The 21,339-nt window shown below is 41.4% G+C and overlaps 1 protein-coding gene across 1 annotated transcript in view; it reads left to right on the top strand.

Annotated features, from left to right (window-relative positions):
- Positions 1 to 16,866, top strand: part of LOC138297233 (serine/threonine-protein kinase Nek2-like) — a 73,043-nt gene extending 56,177 nt beyond the window's left edge. The window contains exons 7-8 of the mRNA XM_069236709.1: positions 4,796 to 4,847; positions 16,490 to 16,866. Of these exons, the coding sequence (XP_069092810.1) occupies positions 4,796 to 4,847; positions 16,490 to 16,589 (152 nt within the window). The 3' untranslated portion in view covers positions 16,590 to 16,866. The remainder of the gene's footprint in view (positions 1 to 4,795; positions 4,848 to 16,489) is intronic.
- The last annotated feature ends 4,473 nt before the right edge of the window (positions 16,867 to 21,339 follow it).

The following is a 21,339-nucleotide window of genomic DNA, read 5'->3' on the forward strand; positions in this document are numbered from 1 at the left end:
TGTATTCAGAAGCGATGCCCTTGGGGTAACCCCTAGCATAAAATAACATGCCCTAAATAAGTTATTTGATATTGGGTAAACTTGCATTTAATGATTTTAAGAGTCCTACCTTCTCATTAAAAATGTTAGGCACCTGGTCAACCAAATTACTCCTGAATATTAACGTATCTTCACACAACAAATGTTCATTCTTAAGTAGATTTGTTTATGAGTCTTTGGAACACAGCTGCTGTGGAACATAAACCAAAAGGAATCTTCACATTTTGGAAGGGGAAACTTATCCTTTACCACCTCTTTGAGGTGATGTAAATCCACACACCAATCTCACCAATAGATTTTGCAGCTACCACCACAGGAGCCAACCATTCTGAAGCTTCCACAGCTTCTATTCCTTCTGCTTTGAGCAGCTTTTTTTTTTTTTCTGTCCAGCTTCATGTAGGCTTAAAGGAACGTTGCACACTTTACATGTAACAGGGATAGCTCTCTGCTTAATTGTTCTGTTTTACATAACCTTTTACACAGCTTACTTTGTCAGAAAACACATTGGGAAATTTATTCTGCCAAGGTATCTTCTCACTTGCACCGGTGGGCACATAAGAGGGTCAAGGAATATTCTTAATAGTTTGATGTGGCCAACTTAAAATGGAATCTCCTTTGACAGGAACATACTTTACTTTTGGCTTTATTTCCATGAAATGCAAACTGTTTCAAAATAACCAATCCAATCCATTGGCTTACCACCATAACTATAAGGGGTTACTTCTGGTACTGTCAAAACAACCTTTCCTTTAAAATAACTGTCAATATCTATGTTGGAGATAATCTTGCACAGGCATCCATAGTCACGGTTGCCATTTACACAAACCAAATCAGATGTGTATTGTTTATACTTGTTGTACAATTAACATCAGATCTGTAACACAATGTAATCTTCTTTCATATTAATTTCATTACCTTCCCCCTTTTTGTTGAAGATTTACAAAATTTGGCAAAATGTCCCTTTCCACCACACACGCTGCAGGTCACTTGTACAGCTGGACATTCTACTGAATTTGCCAAGTGATTTGGATTGCCGCATTTTGCTTAACACTTTTTTGTTTCAAATCCTGTATGTATTGCATTGCATGTTCAACTTGCTTAGCAATCGTTAAAACCTCCTGAAGACTAGGGTCATTCTTTACCCATAACTCCTCTTACCTTATCACTGCTACATTCTAACAAACTTATCCCGAATGTGCTCCTCCATGGTCTCACCAAAATTACATTGGGCATCTAATTTTCTAAGAGCAGTTCCAAAATCTTAAACGGATTCATCCTCATTTTGGTTTCTTTTGCCAAAGAAAAACCTTTGCAAAATTATGGAAACTTCAGTAAATAGTGTAGATCTAATTTTCTTAAGGCTGTATAAAATTGATCTAACATGTCTTCATCCCCTGCCTCACTGATAATTGGTAAATTTTAATTTACATTGTGACCTTCCGCCCCTAAACTGTGAACTAACATGGATGTTTTCTTCTTTGGCGATAAATTTGGTCCGCGTACCTTAAGTCATTTATAAACACTTTTTTTTTTTTTTTTTTTTTGTTTGTTTTTTTTTTTGTTCCCATTTTGACCAAATTAGGGAAGGATCCCCCAGGTGAAAGAAAGGAGATGGTGTTTATATTTTGCATATTGGACATTTGTATACATCTATCAAGTGTTCCCTTATAACACAAGATATAATTACTAAAATGAAGGTCACCAAATATGTAAGCAGCATTACCTAAATATAGTAATACTGTAAGATAATGAACATGAGCACCTTAAGGCAGCATCGTGAGCAAAGCTCAGAGAAATGTAATTTAAGCCTTTAGTGTTTTAGAGGACTTAAAGCAACTATGCAAGTGTCGTAAATATCACAAGTGTATGGCCTAGTTGTCCATAAAATGAAAGTGACAAAAAAACGAAGTATGTTTGACAGGTTAAGCAGCCCTTACACATCAGTTTGTGGCAATACTACAGCTTGTAAACTTAAATGGCACAAACAAGATGCTAAATGATCAGTTTTCTGAAGTCCGTGATAAATCTTGCAAAGGACAGCACTTAAGTCCTGTAATCGAGGAATCCAACAGCACTTTGTAGTAGAATGTACGGAGTATTAAAGGGCTTTGAGGCTAAAAACAAGGTGGGAGTCATAGCAGGGACTTGCTCAAAACTAGGTTGCTGTATTTGTGCTGAAGTTTCTTTTTAAACGTGTGAAATACATAGCCAATCGTTGCCAGTGTAGTAGTATCTTCTTGAAGAAACACAAGTCCAAGAGTAGATAAAATCTTATTTATTGTAGCAGCCACAGTAATCTCACCAGCATCTTCAACTGTCTCTCCAGTTCTCTCCCTATTCAATCCTAAACATTCTACATAGAACTCACCCAGTGAATGAGCTCACCGTGGTAACCTATGAAAAATGAAGTAAACAAATGTATTGAAACCTTAACTATATACACATTACCACACATGGTGCCAAGTGTGATTGTCCCTATGACAGTTCTGGTCTCCTAGAGTAAGGACTATGGAACCACAAGGTACCAGCAGCCCAGCAATACCAAATTACCTGCTGAATTAGTGGCCAACTTAATCTGGTCTATCAGCCACTTTCTACTCTTGAATAGACTGGTTCGGAGGGAAGGGGTCTGGTTCTATTGGCTCATGGTGGATTTCTAATTTTAGAACTTTCAGCCATTCTAGCCAGTTATTGGCGCTGGGAGTATTGTGGTTGCAGTTGGTATCCACCCCACATGAAACTGGATTTGTGGAACTGGTGAAGTCTTGATGAGAAGGTGGACTCTTGATTGCACCTGGTAGAATTATTCATGTAGGAATGAATTTTGGAACTGCAAAGCACTACCCAGATTGCTTACCCGCTGCTAAACTGCCCCCTTAAAAATACTGAGACCAGTTGTTTAACTTCTCTCTAGCCTGGGTCCTGATGTGGTGGTAGTTCATTGTAAATGTATATTATTTGAACCCAAAAACACCATGTTTGGATTGATTGGGACCATTTTTAGGTTAACAGCCAGAAAATGTTCTCAAATGACAAATATCCATTTGGGCCATCGAGCAACTGTTTCCTAGTTGTGCCCAGAGCCCAATATCTTATCCAGGATTACATTTGTGCTTTGTTGTTTTATCTGGCACCTCTGATAGTTTGTGAACAGTAAAGTAAAAGCGATGAGTCCTAAAGTAGTCTGCATCTAAATGCAGCCCCTATGACCTAGTTAATGTTGTAGCACACATATGCGACCAGTCTCGTACAAACATTTGATTGTAATATATTGTTGCTAGAAGTTGATGCTGGCACTCCTTTCCTCCAACCACCCAAGAAGGATTTACAGAAACGGAAACAGTCTTGATTGGCATTCAATCAAACATACTTACCATAGATGAAGTGATGACACCCTTATTGGGGGGGGAGGGGGGGTGTCATTGGAATGCTACCTGGTCTGCATGGTCTGGGAGTGCCTAAGAGTTCAGTTTAAACTAAGTTAAAAGCAGTCTGTCGTACTCCGATTTTGGTAAACAGATTCATTTTAATGGCTACTGCTGTACAAATAAATGCAGTCGTGGGGATATGGGTTGTATTTGAAACTGTAGGCCTACTAGAAAACTAAATTAGAAACAGTGGTTACTTTTCAGTGTAAACTTAGCTTGCAGTTTCAAATATTGGACTGCTTTAGAGTGGTCCACACAGGCCAAATAAACATTGAGAAAGATGGGTAGGGATAGTTTGACAGCTGCACAAGGCATGGTGCTGAAGGTGGAGAGGAAATCATGCAATATGGTGGAGGCTGATGTCTGGGACATACTGGAGAGCATCTAGGGAGTGTCCTGGTGAAGTAAAGGGTGGATATTACCTGATCATCCCACCCTCTACTGTAGAGACCACTTCCTACTAGAGGAGGAAGAGGCAAAAACTTTCCATGCTTTTAAAACGTTATATTGTCTTGCTTCAGCTGAAGGTTTTCCATATTCTTGTATTTTTGATAAAATGTATTTAAGAGTTTGTTGTATATGCCATGTATAGAACCTAAGCAGCAGTCATCACCATGCTGATCAGCTCCAAACTGTGCCACCTAAACCAAATTGAAATTTGCCTGCCAGTTATGTTGCCTGGATAGGTACCATACCTCTGTCCCTTCCACAGACCAGGCTTTGAGCGAAGTGAATTAAATTCTGCAGCTGCCTACTGTGAAAAGGTGGGACTGCCTTGTTATATTTGTGATTGTTAAGATTTCCTTTTAACTCACTCCCATGTAATCTTTCATTTGTATTAGAATGTCATCAAGGAGCTGTTCAATTAGAAATAAAATCTTAACCCAGATCTCACCTTCTAGATTTCCTTTTCTCCCTTGCTCTACATCAGCCAATTGTTATCTTTTTGCGCAGCCTAAAGTCCAAATGTAATTCTTAAATACAACCCCTAATATAATCTTAAGAAAACGTAATCTTGTAGTGGCGGTCTTGATTGGGCATTGCGCTTCACGCTGAAAAGTTAGCTTTGATTAAACATACAATATTGGCCAATATTTGTATCCTTTCCTCAGAGCCCCCACTCGCAATCACCTTTTTTTAATGCAAGTTTCAATTGTTGTGGTTTATGAATACTTAAGTTCACTCCTTAAAGGTACACATTCTAAATTGTGTTCAACTAGTGGAATGTGGGTCAGTAGCAATGGTGCACATTTTAAAATGATTTTCAGAATTATTGCTAGTATCTTGTAAGTAAACTCATCCTTGTTTTAATCACTTAATTCTTTCAGTGCCAGAACCTGTACACAATGTGACGAAGAAACATGTTCATGAATTTCCAAGGTACAGTGAGCATATTTAATGGAACTAGAATGCTTGTTCTAATCCTGTACTGTTATAGACTGTTGCCATCAACTTGCCTGTGATGTAAAGGGATATGCTCCTAAAACCAACAAACTGTCCTGTCTGAAGTTGTATTCCCCTAGAATGCTTTAGATGCAGGCAGAAAAGTGCATTCCTTCAGAGTATACTTTTTTGAATCACTCCTTGCATCAACTACTTGGAAATAGAGGACTAGGTGGTTTAAGTTTGCAACATGAGTTTTACTGTTTGGTTAACCTTAATAACCTTCAGTAATGTTGGTTCGAGGTAATCGGAATTCCTGATACATGGCTGCCACCAAAGCCTTTCTGCTGGATAATCCAGCTGCAGATTCATCACCTTTAGAATATCACCAGACTAGATCCAGAACATTTTTCTGTATAGCCTGTGCAGCTCCACATAGACTCCTCTCGACACTGGAAGTGACGATTGGAGTCCTACATACTTCTCTCCAAAGCTCGTTGGCTCCTTTCTTTCTGTGCCTTCAAATGCTCATCCTGAAGTAGCTCCTACTTGTCAGTTGATGAGCTTTCTTCTTTCAATTTTCAGTGTTCAAGGGAATGTCCATTACTAGAACTGCAGGTTTTAAACTTTGTAGGGACAGTCATAAACCAATGTCTGATGAGACTCTAGCACATGAGGTCGTGCCAGGAATACAGATTGTGCGGGAGTGTTGCCTGATGACACCAAAGTCCATTCAAGACTCCAAAGCCAAGCTGTACACTGCTGAGCACTGACTGAAGTCACATAAAGGCGGTTCCCATTTGAAATTAAGAGCACAGACCTGTTCCTGCAGCCAACAAATCATTGTCGTACTACTTCGCTTCAGGTAAGTACTTTTTTTTTTTGTAAATAAAACACACAAGTCGTCCTCTCCAAACTCATTCTGCGAAATTGAGTATGTGTAGGTACTTGGTGCTCTTGCTCTGTCACCTATTGAGCAGATTCCCTCCCCCCCCCCCCCCCCCCCAGTGTTCCGTTCCCGGGTCCAACAGCACAACAAATGGAGACGTTTAAGGAGGTTATAGTTTGCATTTTCAGCTCTGTACTGTCTCCCTCCAATCAAGCTGCTGCTTCAAGTGAATCTTCTGCTAAAGCAGTAAGGGAGGGTGTGTATCTGGTCTTCAGTCTACAACTCCATGCGTGGAGATTGTGGAACAGCAGTTGAATGCTTCCTGAAGTAGTGTCATTTTTGGTGGCCAGGCAGCTTTCTCCAAAACTTGATTATGCTGGACGATGGGACCGGCTTGTGGCCTGGGTGTGGCATCTGTAACACTGACCTGTTGCATAGCAGATGTTACACCTTTTTTTTTTTTTTTTTTTTTTTTTAAATCCCCACAAGGACTTATCTTAAATTTGCCTCACCATGCAGTGGCCGTATTTTTCTGACGAAACTAGGTCAAATTTACAGGGAGAAGTGAGAATTGGCCAAGCTTAGGTCTTTGGCCCCATCCCTGCATGAGCATATAGTTGAAAATAATGCAAATAGTGACTCGTCATATAAAAATATGATGAATCAGTTTTTTTATCACTTTTTTCCTACATGCAGAAGCACTTGTGTAGAATATTTGATTATATCTCTACATTGAGAGGTATATTTAGAAGTGATAGCTTTTGAACATGAAATAATAGACTTCCACCATCCCTGATTATAACGCTTTTTGTATAATGCACACCCTGAACTCTGACTTCAAGGTCCTGTTGTGTGATAAGTATTAAAATGAGGCATGATGTAATATAATGGTATTGCAGCACTTATACAATGCCTACTACCCTTATGTTGGGCACTGACGCACTTACCTACATGGTCAGCAAGGTAATCCAGCAAGTGTGTGGTTGGAGAGTTGAGTTTATTTTGGGATCCTATGTGGGAAGTGTTTCCTTGTTGTGCTTGACCACCAAGGGGTGGGTACCAAATTATAGAACATAGTGTGGTGAATGGCCAGGTGTGAGACGGATGTGCAGTTTATGGTTTAGTACGCTGGCAGCTTAACTGCTCAACAGGTCTGTAGGATTGTTCTCCTGACCTATGCACCAACCAGCTAAGACTACTACAGTTTCAGAGGGAAGGTGCGATGTATTAAAGACACTAAATATGTATCTTCATCCCTAGTCAATTAAGTTTCGGGGGGAGGGGGTGGGGGGCATTCTCTGGGGAATAATGCACAAGTTGCTCTGTCTTTAGTAGCTCATAATTTTCATGGATTAGAAGTAGCTCACTGCAGAAAAGGCTGGAGACCCCCACTAGTGCAAACCACTTTCTTCAGTATTGGATCTTTCAGAGATTCACATGCTTGAGTCTTCCCCGCCGTTGAAGTGGGAGTTCCACGGTATCACAAGAAAAGCAGTAACTGTATAACCATATGCTAAAATACAATGGGTAGCCACTGCAATAGCCTATCCATATCCTTTTGTTAATTTTTTTTTTTTTTTTTAAACAATAACTTGAGCTATAACCAATCAGATGACAGCACCCCGAAGAACATTCCCAAGAGGCTAAGTTCCTCAGATTTTCTACTGCACATTGTCGGGCAGGGAGTCTCCCTGAGCTCTGCTCACCTGAAAATCAGATGCGAAGAAAACTTTCTTTATCATTTTGGACACTTCTATTAAAAAAAAAAAAAAAAAAAAAAAAAAAAATGCTCTTCAGATCGGGTGGATCTTGCAGTAAGACTTCACTAGGAGGATCCCCTCTAAAGACTGTATATAGTCCTTGTACCCAGAATATAAGGTCAAATACTGCAAACTTTATAGGACCTTTTCAACCAAAACCCTAAAAGACAGAGGGTAGGTTGCTAATATGGTTACAGAGACTTAAAACTAAATCTGAAGTCTGAGAATGAGTATATGGTGAGCTCACAAAGCTCTAGAAAAACATATAGGGAGAGGTCACTTGAGTCTCCGGAAGGTCATAAAAAGGCTTCCCAAAGACACTGTGACCCCTCACAAAGGAATACATTTATTTCCTACGGAGGCTGACCTTCCAAAAAATTTAAAACCTGGGAAATCTGGATCCTCATTGTCGGCAGTGCCATTGAAATCAGCCAAAGAGTCACCAATAGGGTGTTTTCCCCTCCACCATCAACGGTTTAATCGCTGGCACAAACTGCCGACGACAGCTACACATGTCTACAGTCGACAGATACCTAAAGCTTCGATCAACACCTGTCGGTGCCTACATAGACTATCACCACACCATCGACTTACCATACCGTTGACATCAACAAAAACAACCTTGTCATCGCCTCTTGTTTTATCAGCTGCACGTTCATCATCACAGCCACCATTGGCTAAGCACTCGTATTGTATTAATGTAGAAAGTTAGAAATATTCCTGTAAAGCAGATTTTCAGCCTCCTAAGGTACTAAAAGATTGTGTATCGTTTTTATTTCCCCCCTTCTCAAAGGTCATTAACGGGGCGCGAATTACACTGATCACCATATTTACGAAACTGTTGTATGTGTGACACGGGACTCCTTATCACTTGCTAAGCACAGAAGGCTTGGACATATCATTGAACTGGTCTTCTCGAACCTGTCTGAGGGTCTGCTGTTCCCCTTGATTTGGTCGCCTTATTTCCTCATCTTTCAAATTTTTCATGACTGGCAAAAAGACCACAGATGAAGCTAAAGTAAGGATGGCAAGCAGTTGACAACTGAACAGGATTGTGTTGGCTTTGAAGATCCACTAGGATCTCAGGGGCCCATCGGATGAGGCTTGGTCTCGGGTGCCAATTGACTCTGCTTCAGCAGATCTGTCGCCCCCCTTTGGTTCTTAGCACGCTTCTTGTAAAACGAGATCAGAGCGTTGGCTGTCGTCGCCCTTGCCCTGGAGAGGAAAGAACATAGCAAACGGCTTGAAAGCTGTTGCATTGATGATGAGAGGATGATACGGCAATTACAAACTAGCTCTAAAAGAATACCAGATTAAGCTAGCGCAAGCTGAATTTTTTTGTTAATGATCAAAAAGGCAGATCATCCTGGGCATGAAAGAAAGTGAAACTTTCATCGCAAAGCATGTTGTGCAACAATTCCCGCATCCCAGGAACTCTGCAATAAACTTGCCACCGTCTTTTTTGAAAAAAATAGAGAATATTCAAACCTAGTTTCCAAACGGGGCTCTGACCCTTTGAACATGGATCCTAGGCACAATGCCACTCACTCTTTAACTTTTTGACCAAGTTTCTTTAGCGTTGCAGGAGGCGATTTTATCTTGGAAGTCTGGCTAGTCTTTTGAGGCCTGCCTGTCCAGTGCGCTTGCATGCGCAATTGAAGTTACCAGCCCTGCAGTGCTTAATTTGTGCTTGTTGTTTCCGGTGCTCGGCACCGGCAGTTATTTTTCAGGGCCGGCGCATATTTTTCTGCCTCAATCATTTACTTCGAGCAAAAGAACACACATGGGAAAGACGGAGGAAGACAAAAACGAAAAAGCGTCACAATGGGAGAAAGCAGAAAGCTGCAAGAGTGAGCTGAAGGGGCAGGGAGTGGCTTTAAATAATTAAAGGGACCCGAGATGACTTCAGGATTAGCTGCCTCCGTATTCAGTGCTCACACATTTAAATGCAGCAGCCGCGTGTTGAAGAGGAGAGCTCTGGGCACTGGCACGTTTTTATTTACAAATTAAGCACTGCAGCCCTGTTAATCTTTTTTTTTTTTTTAAATAATTTTCCTTGGAGTGTGGCCAAGAAAGTAAATGCCGGAATACTGTGGAGATTCCTATACTGAGAATCAGCAGCTGACCCAGCAAAGTCGGAAAATGATCACCCGATTTCTCTGCTCCATGTAGCAGCCAAGGTCATGGAAACTTATAAATCAACAGCTGAGCAGGTATTCGGAAGATAATCTTCCACATCTTTCTCAAACTTTCGCTTCAAGTACAGCAGTCCGCTCTTCCCGAGGTTGCCAAGGAAATCTAATCGCGCTTGGATCAGTCACATGGCCAACCTCAATCTTGTGAATGTCAGTGTCTTTTTGACGCAACCTCCCATCAGCGTTAGCTACTGAGGCTTGCGGATTTTGGAAATGAGGGGCTCGGCTGTGAGCTAGGTGCAGTCTGTTTTATCTGAGTGCAGTGGGTGTCTCTGGAACCTCACCCTTCGGCACCAAAAGAAATTAAGTATGGAGCGCCTCTCTTAGCCCTCCAGTGTTCAATGTGTACATCCCACCCTTGGCTATTGTCATGGAGAAGTTTGGAATTTAAAGGGTTTAGTACGCAGATGACACCAAATTTATTTTCTACTTCGGGAAAGTGGTCCCGAATGAGCTGGCCTTATTTAAAGCCTGCCTGCTGGAGGTGGCGGGCTGGATGAATAGGAACTTTATATAGTGTAATGCTTCAAAAAGTGAGATTTTGCTTTTTGGGGTATTCTGCTTCAGAATGGGCCAATGACTCTTGGGTGAAGATCGTGGGGGTCTCTTCCATCACCTTCCAAGAAATTGGGGGTGTCAAGATGAATACTGTACTAATTCTGTATCTTCCTGAAACTTAGTCTGAAGTCTGAGATCTGCATTGGCTTACCGTTTAAAAAAAAAAAAAAAAAAAAGCCTTACTTACCTTTTCTGTGACTCATTACATGCCCCCCCCCATGTAAATCTGCAGTAGGCTATGGTATTACCAGTCTGGGCGTGCCTTCCGATCGGAGCATTCCCTAATCTTAAAATGCCCTCAAGACACCTTGGGCATCTGCAGTAACTCAGTCAGCAAAACAAATTGGACAGTGACCTAGAGGCTGTTAGTAACAGAATGTTTGCAAGCTTTCCACCATCAGCTTTGTGTTTGAGTTTTTCCTTTACTGCGGTTTCCTGATAGCTATTTTACAAATTCGATTCTATTTTGCATTTTTTTTTTCTCCTGGCCTTTCCCATGGAAGTAAGCACCCGTTGAAGTCTTCAGTGTTAACTGTATTTTGATGACACACTCTGCACAGTGGTCAAGGTATTTGAATCAAGTCCCTAGAATCCCTTTGTCAGCTGGTACATTAAGTGTATCTTCAGTAGGAAGAGTAACCTTCAGAAAAAACTTTACTTGAACTTTATCTTTTCTTCTCATAAGAGGCCTGGAGCCTCATCGGAATGAATGCACTGTTGATTAGGATAAGCTTACTGCTCTACAATACCTGTTGGCACTACCAGTCTAGGCAAGTGCCCCTGTGTTGGTCAGTTTGTGCCCCAGTTGACCTGGCATAGATTCAAGAGCCAAGGACAGTTACTTTAAGGTACATATATGAAAAAGGTAAGCAAGAAGAAAGCAGTTTGAGGAATACTAAGTTAGAAATGCATGCTGCCATACTAAAGGAGGCTAATCTACTTTGAGCCTTCCAATTTATTCAGACCAGTTTTAACTGGGGGTTGTGAGGGTGCTCTCTGAGCTCAAGACATTGGCAGTCTTGAGGGCAAGCAGAATGTTATGATGCATTTGTAGAGCATTTTGAGGAGAAAATGGAAGCTGTACCCTCCATTGGGGGAAGGCACAGATTTTCTAAGGAATCAAATTAATCCAGTGATTGGACCCAAATATTGGACCAATGTCACTTGCTTGACAAATTAAGCCCTTAAAGAGCCCTCTAATGCACTGCACATTGTAAACCTTTCACATTCCTGTCCACTAGTTCTCTGTAGAATGATTAACGCTGAACTCCAAGTGAATGTGATTGACGATCAACTTAGCTCATTTAAATAATAAAACATGAGGCAGTATCTAATCAAGCCTTTAAGAATAAATGCCCAATAGGCAAGCAAATGAAAATCTGATTTCTTCAAAACTGAAAGGCCACATGTTCATGTAATACTTTACACCAATACAATATCCTTATTTTAGATAATGCTGCAGATTTTTTGAGTTGGTGCTTTATTGCCCAAAACGTAATTGTGTTAATCTGTTGAAAATAGGATGTGCTAAGGAAATTAACACTGGCATCTGAGTGTTAATTTTAGAGTTTAGCCAGCTTATAGCTACTTAGGCGTTTTGGCAATTTTGGCACCCATCCAAAGGGCAGAGGACTCTGAAGGCCAAAGCTTACTAATGTTTCCTTATCATAGGTCTTCCAAAGAACATTGGAAAAACGGACATGTCTTTCTTGGAGAATTGGCTGCACATATGAGGCGCTGCAAGGCCTTTCAAGCTTTTTTGCTTTGAAGAGGGCACTTTAGGTGCTGGCGAGCCCACCTCCCCTTGGTGCCTATCCATGCCTGGTTGTAGAATGCCTGCTGCGTCATTGAAACGGACCAAATATTTCAGTGCTCAGTCTGCAGACTGCATCCACATTGACAGCACAGCAGTAACGTTCCCTGACTACATGATGAAAGTGGAAACGTTAAAGGGGCCTTTGCCTGGCTCAAACATTGGGTTGATGAACACATGCGTTTTTGAGGATACCAAAAGCACCTGGGATTTGTTAGAGCACTAAAAAGCAAGAACATATGCTCTTGAATCCTACCTTGGGTCAAAGCTGTTTCATCGGAACCCACTGGAGTTCCTGCTGATGCAGGCCGGTGTTCTGCTCCAATACAGGTTAGGCTGAATGGAGTACCAGTCACTATAGGCAGCATATATGCTCCAACACCAGTCATGCAGTTCCTGGAGTCCTGGCTTTCCCCCCCCCCCCCCCCCCCTTCAACTCACACTGCTGGTATGGGGGAAGAGGGTTGATTCTAAACTGCATTGCTGGTGTTAACCTTGATTAATCTTCGTCGCCACTAGCAGATTCCCTGATGGTTAAACTTTTAACAGACTTCAAGGAGTGGATTGCAGGATGTCTGTCGTAAAAGATACGGGAGCCACAGGAAATACTTATTTCACATCCCCGGACACAAATTGCACATCCCCTTGTTTGAGAGTGTGCTCTGGAGCTAAATAACCATCACAAATGTGAAGTATTTGGGCTGTACTCTCGCCAGCCATAACCCACTTCTTATGAAGCTCACACAAAGGCTCTCTATCCCAGATTTTCCTGAGCCCAAGTTTGGGGACCCCTGTGAGTCTGCATATTGGAATATTTTTAGTTTAACTGCTACTTAGCTGGACACATCCCTGGATGGGATGCCTTTAAATTGGCGGTGAGGGGTTTCTATGTGGGTCAAGCTGTCAGGACTTTGGAGAATGATCTGCTCTGAGCAGAAGCTACTGTTCACAAGCTGGAATGGGGTCTCCCAGAGGTGCTGGCGATGCAGCCCAGATTACTGGATGAGAGATGTGGCAATAATGGAACAGCTAAGAACCCTGACTTACTGGGAGTTACTGTTGCAACACAATCCATGTAGAGTCGGCAGATTGCTGGCTTGGCTGATACACTCCATGGGCAGATATGGCCTGATCTCTTGAATGAAACATGAAATGGGCAGTGTAATATTTACTGCCACAAAATGCAAGGTGTTGACTCCGCACCATAGGGAACTGTACAGAGTGCAAATCTGGAGTCTGAAATAGACTTGTTTCTAAGCACATGGTTTGCCTAGCTGACTAGAGCAACATTCTGGGTGGCCTGATTAGAGACACGAGATGAAAAACTCATTAAAGAATTGGCATGGGGCAAAAAAACACCATGCACCAACGGGCTTCTGGTTGAGTTTTACAGAACTATATAGCTCAGTTTCAACCCAAGTTGGTTGAACTTTGCACTGCAACATTAGAGCATGGCTCCCTACCTGCCACTTCTAGAGAGGTGTAAATAGTCTCCATTCCATCGAGGGTGGAAGTGGTGCATTGTGTGGCCTCGTGTAGGTAAGTGTTAATGCTAAACATGGACAATAGACTCCTTAGCTGGGTACTATAAAATCGCCTACAGCCTTACCTCCAGACAAAGGTGCATGAGGGTCAGAATAGATTTATTCTCCAGCACCTCCTTGAAATATTAATATAATCTTGAGTCGTTTATTAGGCAGATGTAATGGTGCTGTCGGATCACTGCAATGAGTTCGGTGACGGCCCGAAGATATCCCCAGTGTAGTGTAAAATGTATGACTCTAGGAACTGGATGGGTTAAATGGTGACATTACTCTATACAGACACTTCAGCAATTCTGGACTGGTAGATGCATCTATGAAGCATTTCCGGTGTGCTGGAGGAACTTATCTTGGGGGACCAATTCCTTTGGCTAACCTCTCCACAGCACTGTACTAAACAGGAGGGCTGTGCTATCCCACGGGAGGATAGTGTCCACATGTCACTGTGTGCATACTACATGCTTCTATGCTACCCATATTTAGATCTATTTTTTCCATCTAATTAGTTGGAACATAAAAACATGGTCCACTGTACTGGTTTTAGAGTGGAATCCAGCCTGAAACGAGGTCAAGATCTCGTTTTCATTGACCCAGGGTAGCAAATCAAGTATTGGCTTGCAGAATATTTTTTGGGCTAGAATCAATCCGGCTGGTTGGCCAAGAATTCACTTGGTCTGACTTGGAGCTTTTCTTGTAAATGTGAATAATCGTTATTTCCGCACTGGCCATAATGGCGTTGACCACGCAAGTAAGGTAGGGTGCCCAAATGACTGGTTCAGAAATAAAAAGGTCCACCGGGATATGGCCTAACACGGGGGCCTTACCAGATTTCATTTCCTCAAACAACGGGGACATCATATCAGGTGCTGACTGACTCGACTAATAGGGGGCAAAATAGAAAGCAGGACCTGATATAGGGGCGCGTATATGCCTTCGTTCTTCACTACACATCAGTTTGTTTACTGTTGGCAATGGCGGGCGACTTGAATGTGCACATTGTTGATTTGTAACGGGGAAAGAAACTAGAACATTTTAAGCTTGTTTTGTACTTGTGGTGTTTGCAATTAACATTGCTTTTCTGGTTAATGTTGGTATTGAACACTCACAGCCCTATCCCCACCTAAATAAAACTAGGTGTTATGTACAGGCCATTAGTGTAGATCTGTTTGAAGCACCATTAGAAAGGAAACCTGTACAATAGTCTACAGTCGCGCAGGGCTGAACTCGCAGTACTGCGAAAGACCAATACAACCATCTCACGAGAGAGATTTTGGTAAATCCCTCTGCCAAGTGCCACATTTTCTTCTGAAAAAGTTTCAGTTCTTCCATCTTAACCTGCTCCCCATTGACTTGAGTAGTAAAAGCCAAGATTGTGCTCCACAAAGTGGCCTTGTCAGTCTAGATACTAATAAGCAGGTAAAGTAATGCCCTCTATCCCGAAACTTCAGATTCACGCCTCGATCAATGGCTTTTTATGGTGACCTGGGACCATTTCCCGTCTAATCCCAGGTCTGAGCAGAACAATTCAATGGCTGTCCAAGCTGAAGTGAGGTAAACCTTGAACCCTGCATGGTTATCTGATCAAATGTTGTAGATGCTAGCATTGGCACGAAGCCTAAAGTAGTACTTGTAGTTTATCTGAAAAGAAGCAGTTTTACACTTATTTGCTGGCCTGTAGTAGTTGAGGGAAAACTAGTATGATCCAAACCTTTTGAGTTCAAACATTCAGTAATTTTTGTAAAGTTTGAACGTGGTTGTGTGGAATCAATCATGTGAGCAATATATACGTTTGGGGGGGGGGGGAGGGTTGTTAGAAGTCCTGCTTATCTTGTTAGTTTAAAATGAATTTTTAGGTGGTAATCCAGAGAACATGAAAAATGTTGCAGGTAGCTTTGGCTATGACCAGCAGTCACTGATGCAGGTGGTTGGTGGGCTGTGGCTATTCAGGTGAATGAGTGGTGAATCTGGTGCTGGATCAAACTATTTGAATACATCCTTAATTCTAGTTTTAAGATTATTTTGGTTTCTTGTCTCTTTTCCTGCACTCCCTGCATGCATGCCATGATGTTGAATATTTGTCATTCATTGTGCCAGTGTCTGCATGCGTTTAGGTGATCTGTTTGATGGTATGAGAGCGGACTATAACAAATATTTTCAAAGATCTCCATAATGAACAAAATATTGAGCTTGCATAAATAACTACCTACCCAAATTAGTTCTGCATTTAAATATCAGTTATTTCACTTTTAACCTATAGCACAAGTTAAAATACTAAAATAAGCTCTAAAAAATATGCTGCAAGTAATCTTTGCTGGATTTAGGAATCAAGTGGAGGTATGTTTCTGATGGGAGAACTTTACATAAAATCGACCGTGCCATTCTGTTTTGGAGTTTTTTTTTTTTTTTCTTCAAAAGATGTATTGCAATCTGATTGTGAATGTTTAATGCGTGTGTACACATTTGAGTGGGGTGGTAGCAGTGGGTGCCCTGGTCCAGTGGGGAGTCTGCATAGTCAATTTATGACCTTAGTCCATATAGTGCACAACTACACAACCTTCCTAACGCAAATTAGATAAGTGGCTTGTGCTTAGATGGTCGAGGGGCTTGGCAGGGATGAGCACAAGGAGGGGGGTGCAATGTAGTGTCTAACTTCAATTGTATACACATTACAGATGTTAATTTGAATTGTCGTGTACCCAAATGGTTATCCACCTGACAGAGGTTGTGGGCACCGGAGACAACTATTTTCTTTGTTTTTATAGAACTAGATTGTATTCGTTGTTATGAGTACCAACATGCTTGTTTAACACTGACCACGGATAATCCTAACTTAACCACAGATCATGGTCCAATCTTAACTATTTACTTTTCTTTGGCTAGTAGAGCGGGGTCTGAGCTGAAGTCTACTCCTGTCAAGAAGCACTGCTGCTGTGGCACTCCAAGAGGCTGCACAAGATCGCCCAGAGTAGATTGGGTCAATTGAACTGCTTTTTATCTTGAAGATGGCTTTTTCAGCACTTTTAGCAAAGTTCAGTCCATATTTAACCAAAATAATTAGGAAAAAATTATCGACTTTGTACATTTTTATATTGTATTTAATTTATGCAGACACCTAATTATGTATTCAACTTGTTCATTAACGAAATTTCTATATGTACTGTGTAAAAATAATCGAAACTTCTGTACAGAAAGTTATTTTATTGGAATATGTAACCTGAATTTTTAAAGCACTACTCTATTTTTGAAATGTAATATTTTATAATATTTCAATAAAGTAATTAATATTTATTTTGGTGTGTGGAATTTGATAATCTACAAATAACATTAATCTGCGCTTTGTGTGTGATGTTTGATTATAGGCATTTAAAAGTTGTTGCTGTTGAGTAGTAGCTGACCCTGGAGTAAGGGTGTATAATTCTTCAAAGCATCACTAAAACATTCAAAAATAAGATCAACTAATTTAACACTTTAAAGAAGTGCTCCTAACATGAAGGTTTCTGCACATCACTTATCACACGCATTGGTTTGTACAAACTAGAAACAAGTTGGCAAAATTTATTTCTGAAGTGATCTAAATTAGTTTTCCAAATTTGGTCACTTCTAAGGTTTCCAGGACCTCAGACATCACTTTAGGGGGCCAGGACTCACCGCAGCAAAGACTGCAAGCCGGTTTCAGTCTTGGGGGCACTTGCTACAGGTCAGCTGAACACTTAAGAAAACTTTTTTTTGCCTCTTGCAGCTTATGTCCCTGACCTTTAGCCACTTGCTGACACTTAGTTCACTCTTCTCAGTCTTGGGTACAAGGGGGAGCAAGTCCAGCCCTTCAGATATCCACACAGGTCTCAAACAGAAGTTCTAGTCCTTGTAGTCTTCCCCAGGTCCAATGTTTTCTGCTGAGTGAGGTGCCATTTTTGTTTCACTAGCTAGAGGATGGGAGAGACTCGTGGACACTCCTAAAGCAATGACCAACATTCCTGCAGGCATCCTGTCCCACTTTCATCACATCCTGTTTGCAGGAAGGCCAGTTTTCACACATTACAATAAGGGAAATCCAGAATGGCCTAGGCGTTTTGCCTGTGAAAGGAAGTATGTGGGCTAGCCAGGGGTGTTTAGCCAAATGAACAGCCTCTTCCTTAGCTGCACCAAAGTGACTCTGGGAGCAGCTCCTCTGCCCACTGGGCTGGTGTCAGATCTACGCCAGATGGCCTGAAGATCAAGGTTTCCCTTCCTCTGGCTGCCCCCTTTTTTACTTGACTGACTGGACAGGTCTCGCCCTTGTCTCTTTGAAGTAAATTAAAATCCTGAAACTTCTCAGCCGCTCTTCCTGGGCGGACTGTCTCATACCTCACCCTATCCAGTCACCAGACCGAAGCATTGTCTCTGCTCTGGATGCAGTTTTCACACCTCAGTGTGGCTGAGCATTGATCAGGCCAGCTGCTGATGGGCTAATGCAAATACACCTTCAGGAACGGGAAAGGTAACTTTTTAAAATATTTATCATAAATCCAACTTCACTATTGATTTTAATAAATAAAATAAACATTTTCTAGCTTATCCCAAACCAAGTTTAGCAGAATTAACATTAATCTGCATTCTAGTTTTTCATCAATTCAAAAACTATAACCAGTTAGATGTAGCCATGTGCAGAAACCCCATAACCATATTGTTTAAAGGTCTTCAAAATGAGATATACACCGTATACTTATCCTTAAAGTAAAAATGGGTTGGAGGTTTTTGAGGGAAATCTAACTAATTAAGGACAGAGAAGGGCATTGCAACTGCTACTCAAGGTGTCTAGCAATGCCATATTTTGCCTAAACCATTTTAGCATGTTGCCTAGAACATGTACAACTTTTAATGCACAGGCAAGCCCTCAATGTCCTGTGTGTTGAAACGGACTCAGTTATAAAATCGACTTGCCGGAGTGTAGAGCAAAACTGGACATTCATGGATGGAAGGGATCCATAGCAGCAGTACAGTTCTGTCACTGGGGCTATCGCCAGAGGGAAAAGCTTCATAATCTGCTTTATTGGCTAATAGCCCAGCTTTCAAATAAGGTGCCTGAATTGAATTCATTTAGAGATGTAATTGAATGGCCCTCTGCTTGAAGCAACACCTCATAAGTACATGTAAGACAAATCAGCGCTGAATCGAAGACTGTCAGACGCTGACACAGGAATTGACACATCTAAAAAAAATAGGAGCCTCCAGGAACCAATCTGGTATGCTGTAACGCAAGCTGTATAACACACAGGATGTGTATCACTCAAAACTAACCTACAGGATGAAAATAAATGCTTTCAATGTTTTCCTATGCGAACTCTATAATGCATCCTCCCCCACATGAACAAGTGATCTAACCCACCACCACGGAATCTGATGTGAGTTCTGCCTTTGTGGTCTGAATTTTCTTTAAGTTAAAAAGACTATCATTCAAAGCATGATGCGCTCAAAACCCGCTTTTTGTATGGGCAGCTTCAGTCTAAAAAGAACTACACTTCTTTGCTGGCAACATAGTAATTCACTGAGTAATTAGTCCTTAAAGCACAGTGTTGAGAATTCGACCAAGACTGGTAAAACAACATCTTGGTGATTGCTACCCGCCTATTATTGCAAATGGGTAGTTTTTTCTTCTCCCCAGAAGCCTGTGTTCAGCGAACTGATTGTGGCACCATGAATATCTTTTGCCTTTATGGAATATTTTAATGCCCAATTAACAGAACATAGTTGGGTTCACAGGTCGGCAATCCACAGGCAAATGAAACACTAGTTCCCCTTTTACATAAAGGAAAACAGGGTTTTATCAAAGTTATTTTAAAGCCAGCAAGAGTTTCCATTTAAAAAAAAAAAAAAAAAAAAAAAAAATTATAAACCCTTAATGGGGACGTGAAATACTGACATCCTTTACATAGTGGAGCATGTCATCAGCACAGAGGGATATCGAATAGATAACATTTCCTAAAAGTATGCACCATCTACTGCTAGTTTTCAGAAATGCGGGGAGGGGTTTAATTCGTAGGGCAAAATAAAAGTAGGGAGATTGGGCACACCTGCCATACTGCTCAAATATTTCCACAGTTCTAACTCTGGAGGTGAACTTGGAGTAGAACATTTTGCATCTTCACATAGTCCCTATTCCAATTTTAACATAAATCAAAGCTTTCCACCCTAACCAAAGGCTTTCTCAGTTTATAATGTAGGCACAACGGAGTTTGGATATTTTTGATGCACTCTGTATTATACAGTATATTGAAAAAAGTATTGTGCTTTGGTATAAAATCATTTGATCTGTATGGACCATTATGGATATAAATGGCAGATTTGCTAATATTTTTCCTAATTGTTTATAATGTGGTATCCAGATAGAGTACTGACAATACAATGTCAACTCAAGCAGGTTGCTTCTAGGTACAATTACAGACCACCAGGGTTTTGTACATACTGGTGGTCAAGTAATTTAATTCAAAAGCTGCATTATGTATTTGTAAAGTGTATTGTCGCGTGCAACAGTATCTTGGTGCTAAGCATGTGTGCCTACCTCTGCCAGGTTGGTTAATTAAAAAAAAAAAAAAGTCTGGCTTCTTGTGGCATTAAGAGAGGAAGGGTAGGTGGCTCTGATGTGGAGTGGGAGGTTGTTTACTGCTTTAGGAGCAGTATAGGACTGTCCGTCCCCCTGATCAGTTTCTATGTGAGTCCTGCGGAGGTTTCTGGGTGGTTGGTAGGAGATGATTGTTCAGGTAGGAGCCTGAGTTGTATGGTTCCTCAAATGTGTATGAGGAGTTTGAATTGAGCATGTTTGTGTATGTGGAGCCAGTGTAGTTCCCTGAGGTGTGGTGTGATAGTTCTGCTTGGGAAGTTGAGGATGAGATTGGCTTCTGAGTTCTGGATGGTTAGTATTCTTGCAAGCTCTGTGTTGATGCCAGAATAGAATGTGTTTCCATAGCCCAACCTGCACATGACTAGGCCTGATTCAGTTTTTGTAGTGTTGTGTGGTAGCATTTTGAAGATATTCCTCAGCATCCTCAGGGCGTGGAAGCCGGATGCAGTGACAGCGTTGACTTGTGGTCATGTCCAGTTTTCTGTTAATGATTATGCTGAGGCCACTGTTAAGCTTGAGACAGTTGTGTTTCATCCAATTAGCAGCTCCAGTTTGCTGTTGATTATTCTGAGGTTCCTGGCTTGGCTTTGGGTCTGAGTTCAGCCTGGCCACTAGTTGGAGGCTGATGGTGTAGTGCATAGGAAATGTTGATATGCATGATCGCCAGAGGATCATGCATGTGTTGGAGTGTGGAACTGAGCAATTAACCTTGAGGCACTCCACACATGGGTTTGTGGGCTTCCAAGGAGCCAGGCTGACAGCTTGTGTTCTATCCATTAAGGAGTAGAACCAGCTGAGTGGGTTCTTGGGTGCGTCACACGCAGGTGCCTAATGAGGATGCCATGTAACACTGAGCATTGTTTAGTTCCACCAATTTAGAAGCCAATAACTATAATATATATATTTTTTAGCAAAGCTAGCATCTACCTTATTGTATTTATATTTTAATCAGCTGCTGCTTTCTGAAAAGACAGTAGTTTGCGCTGCATTTTATCAGCCCTTAGTAAGAATTTCACTTTGCCCTGTTCAAGGCTGTAATTTTTGGTACATGCTATTTTAACTTGCACTGCCCCTCCATGAGCCAGTCCCTAATTTTTAGACATTGCACATCAGGCCTGTTCTTGGAACATTGCAA

Source organism: Pleurodeles waltl, chromosome 5, assembly GCF_031143425.1.
Source record: "Pleurodeles waltl isolate 20211129_DDA chromosome 5, aPleWal1.hap1.20221129, whole genome shotgun sequence".
NCBI lineage: Eukaryota > Metazoa > Chordata > Amphibia > Caudata > Salamandridae > Pleurodeles > Pleurodeles waltl.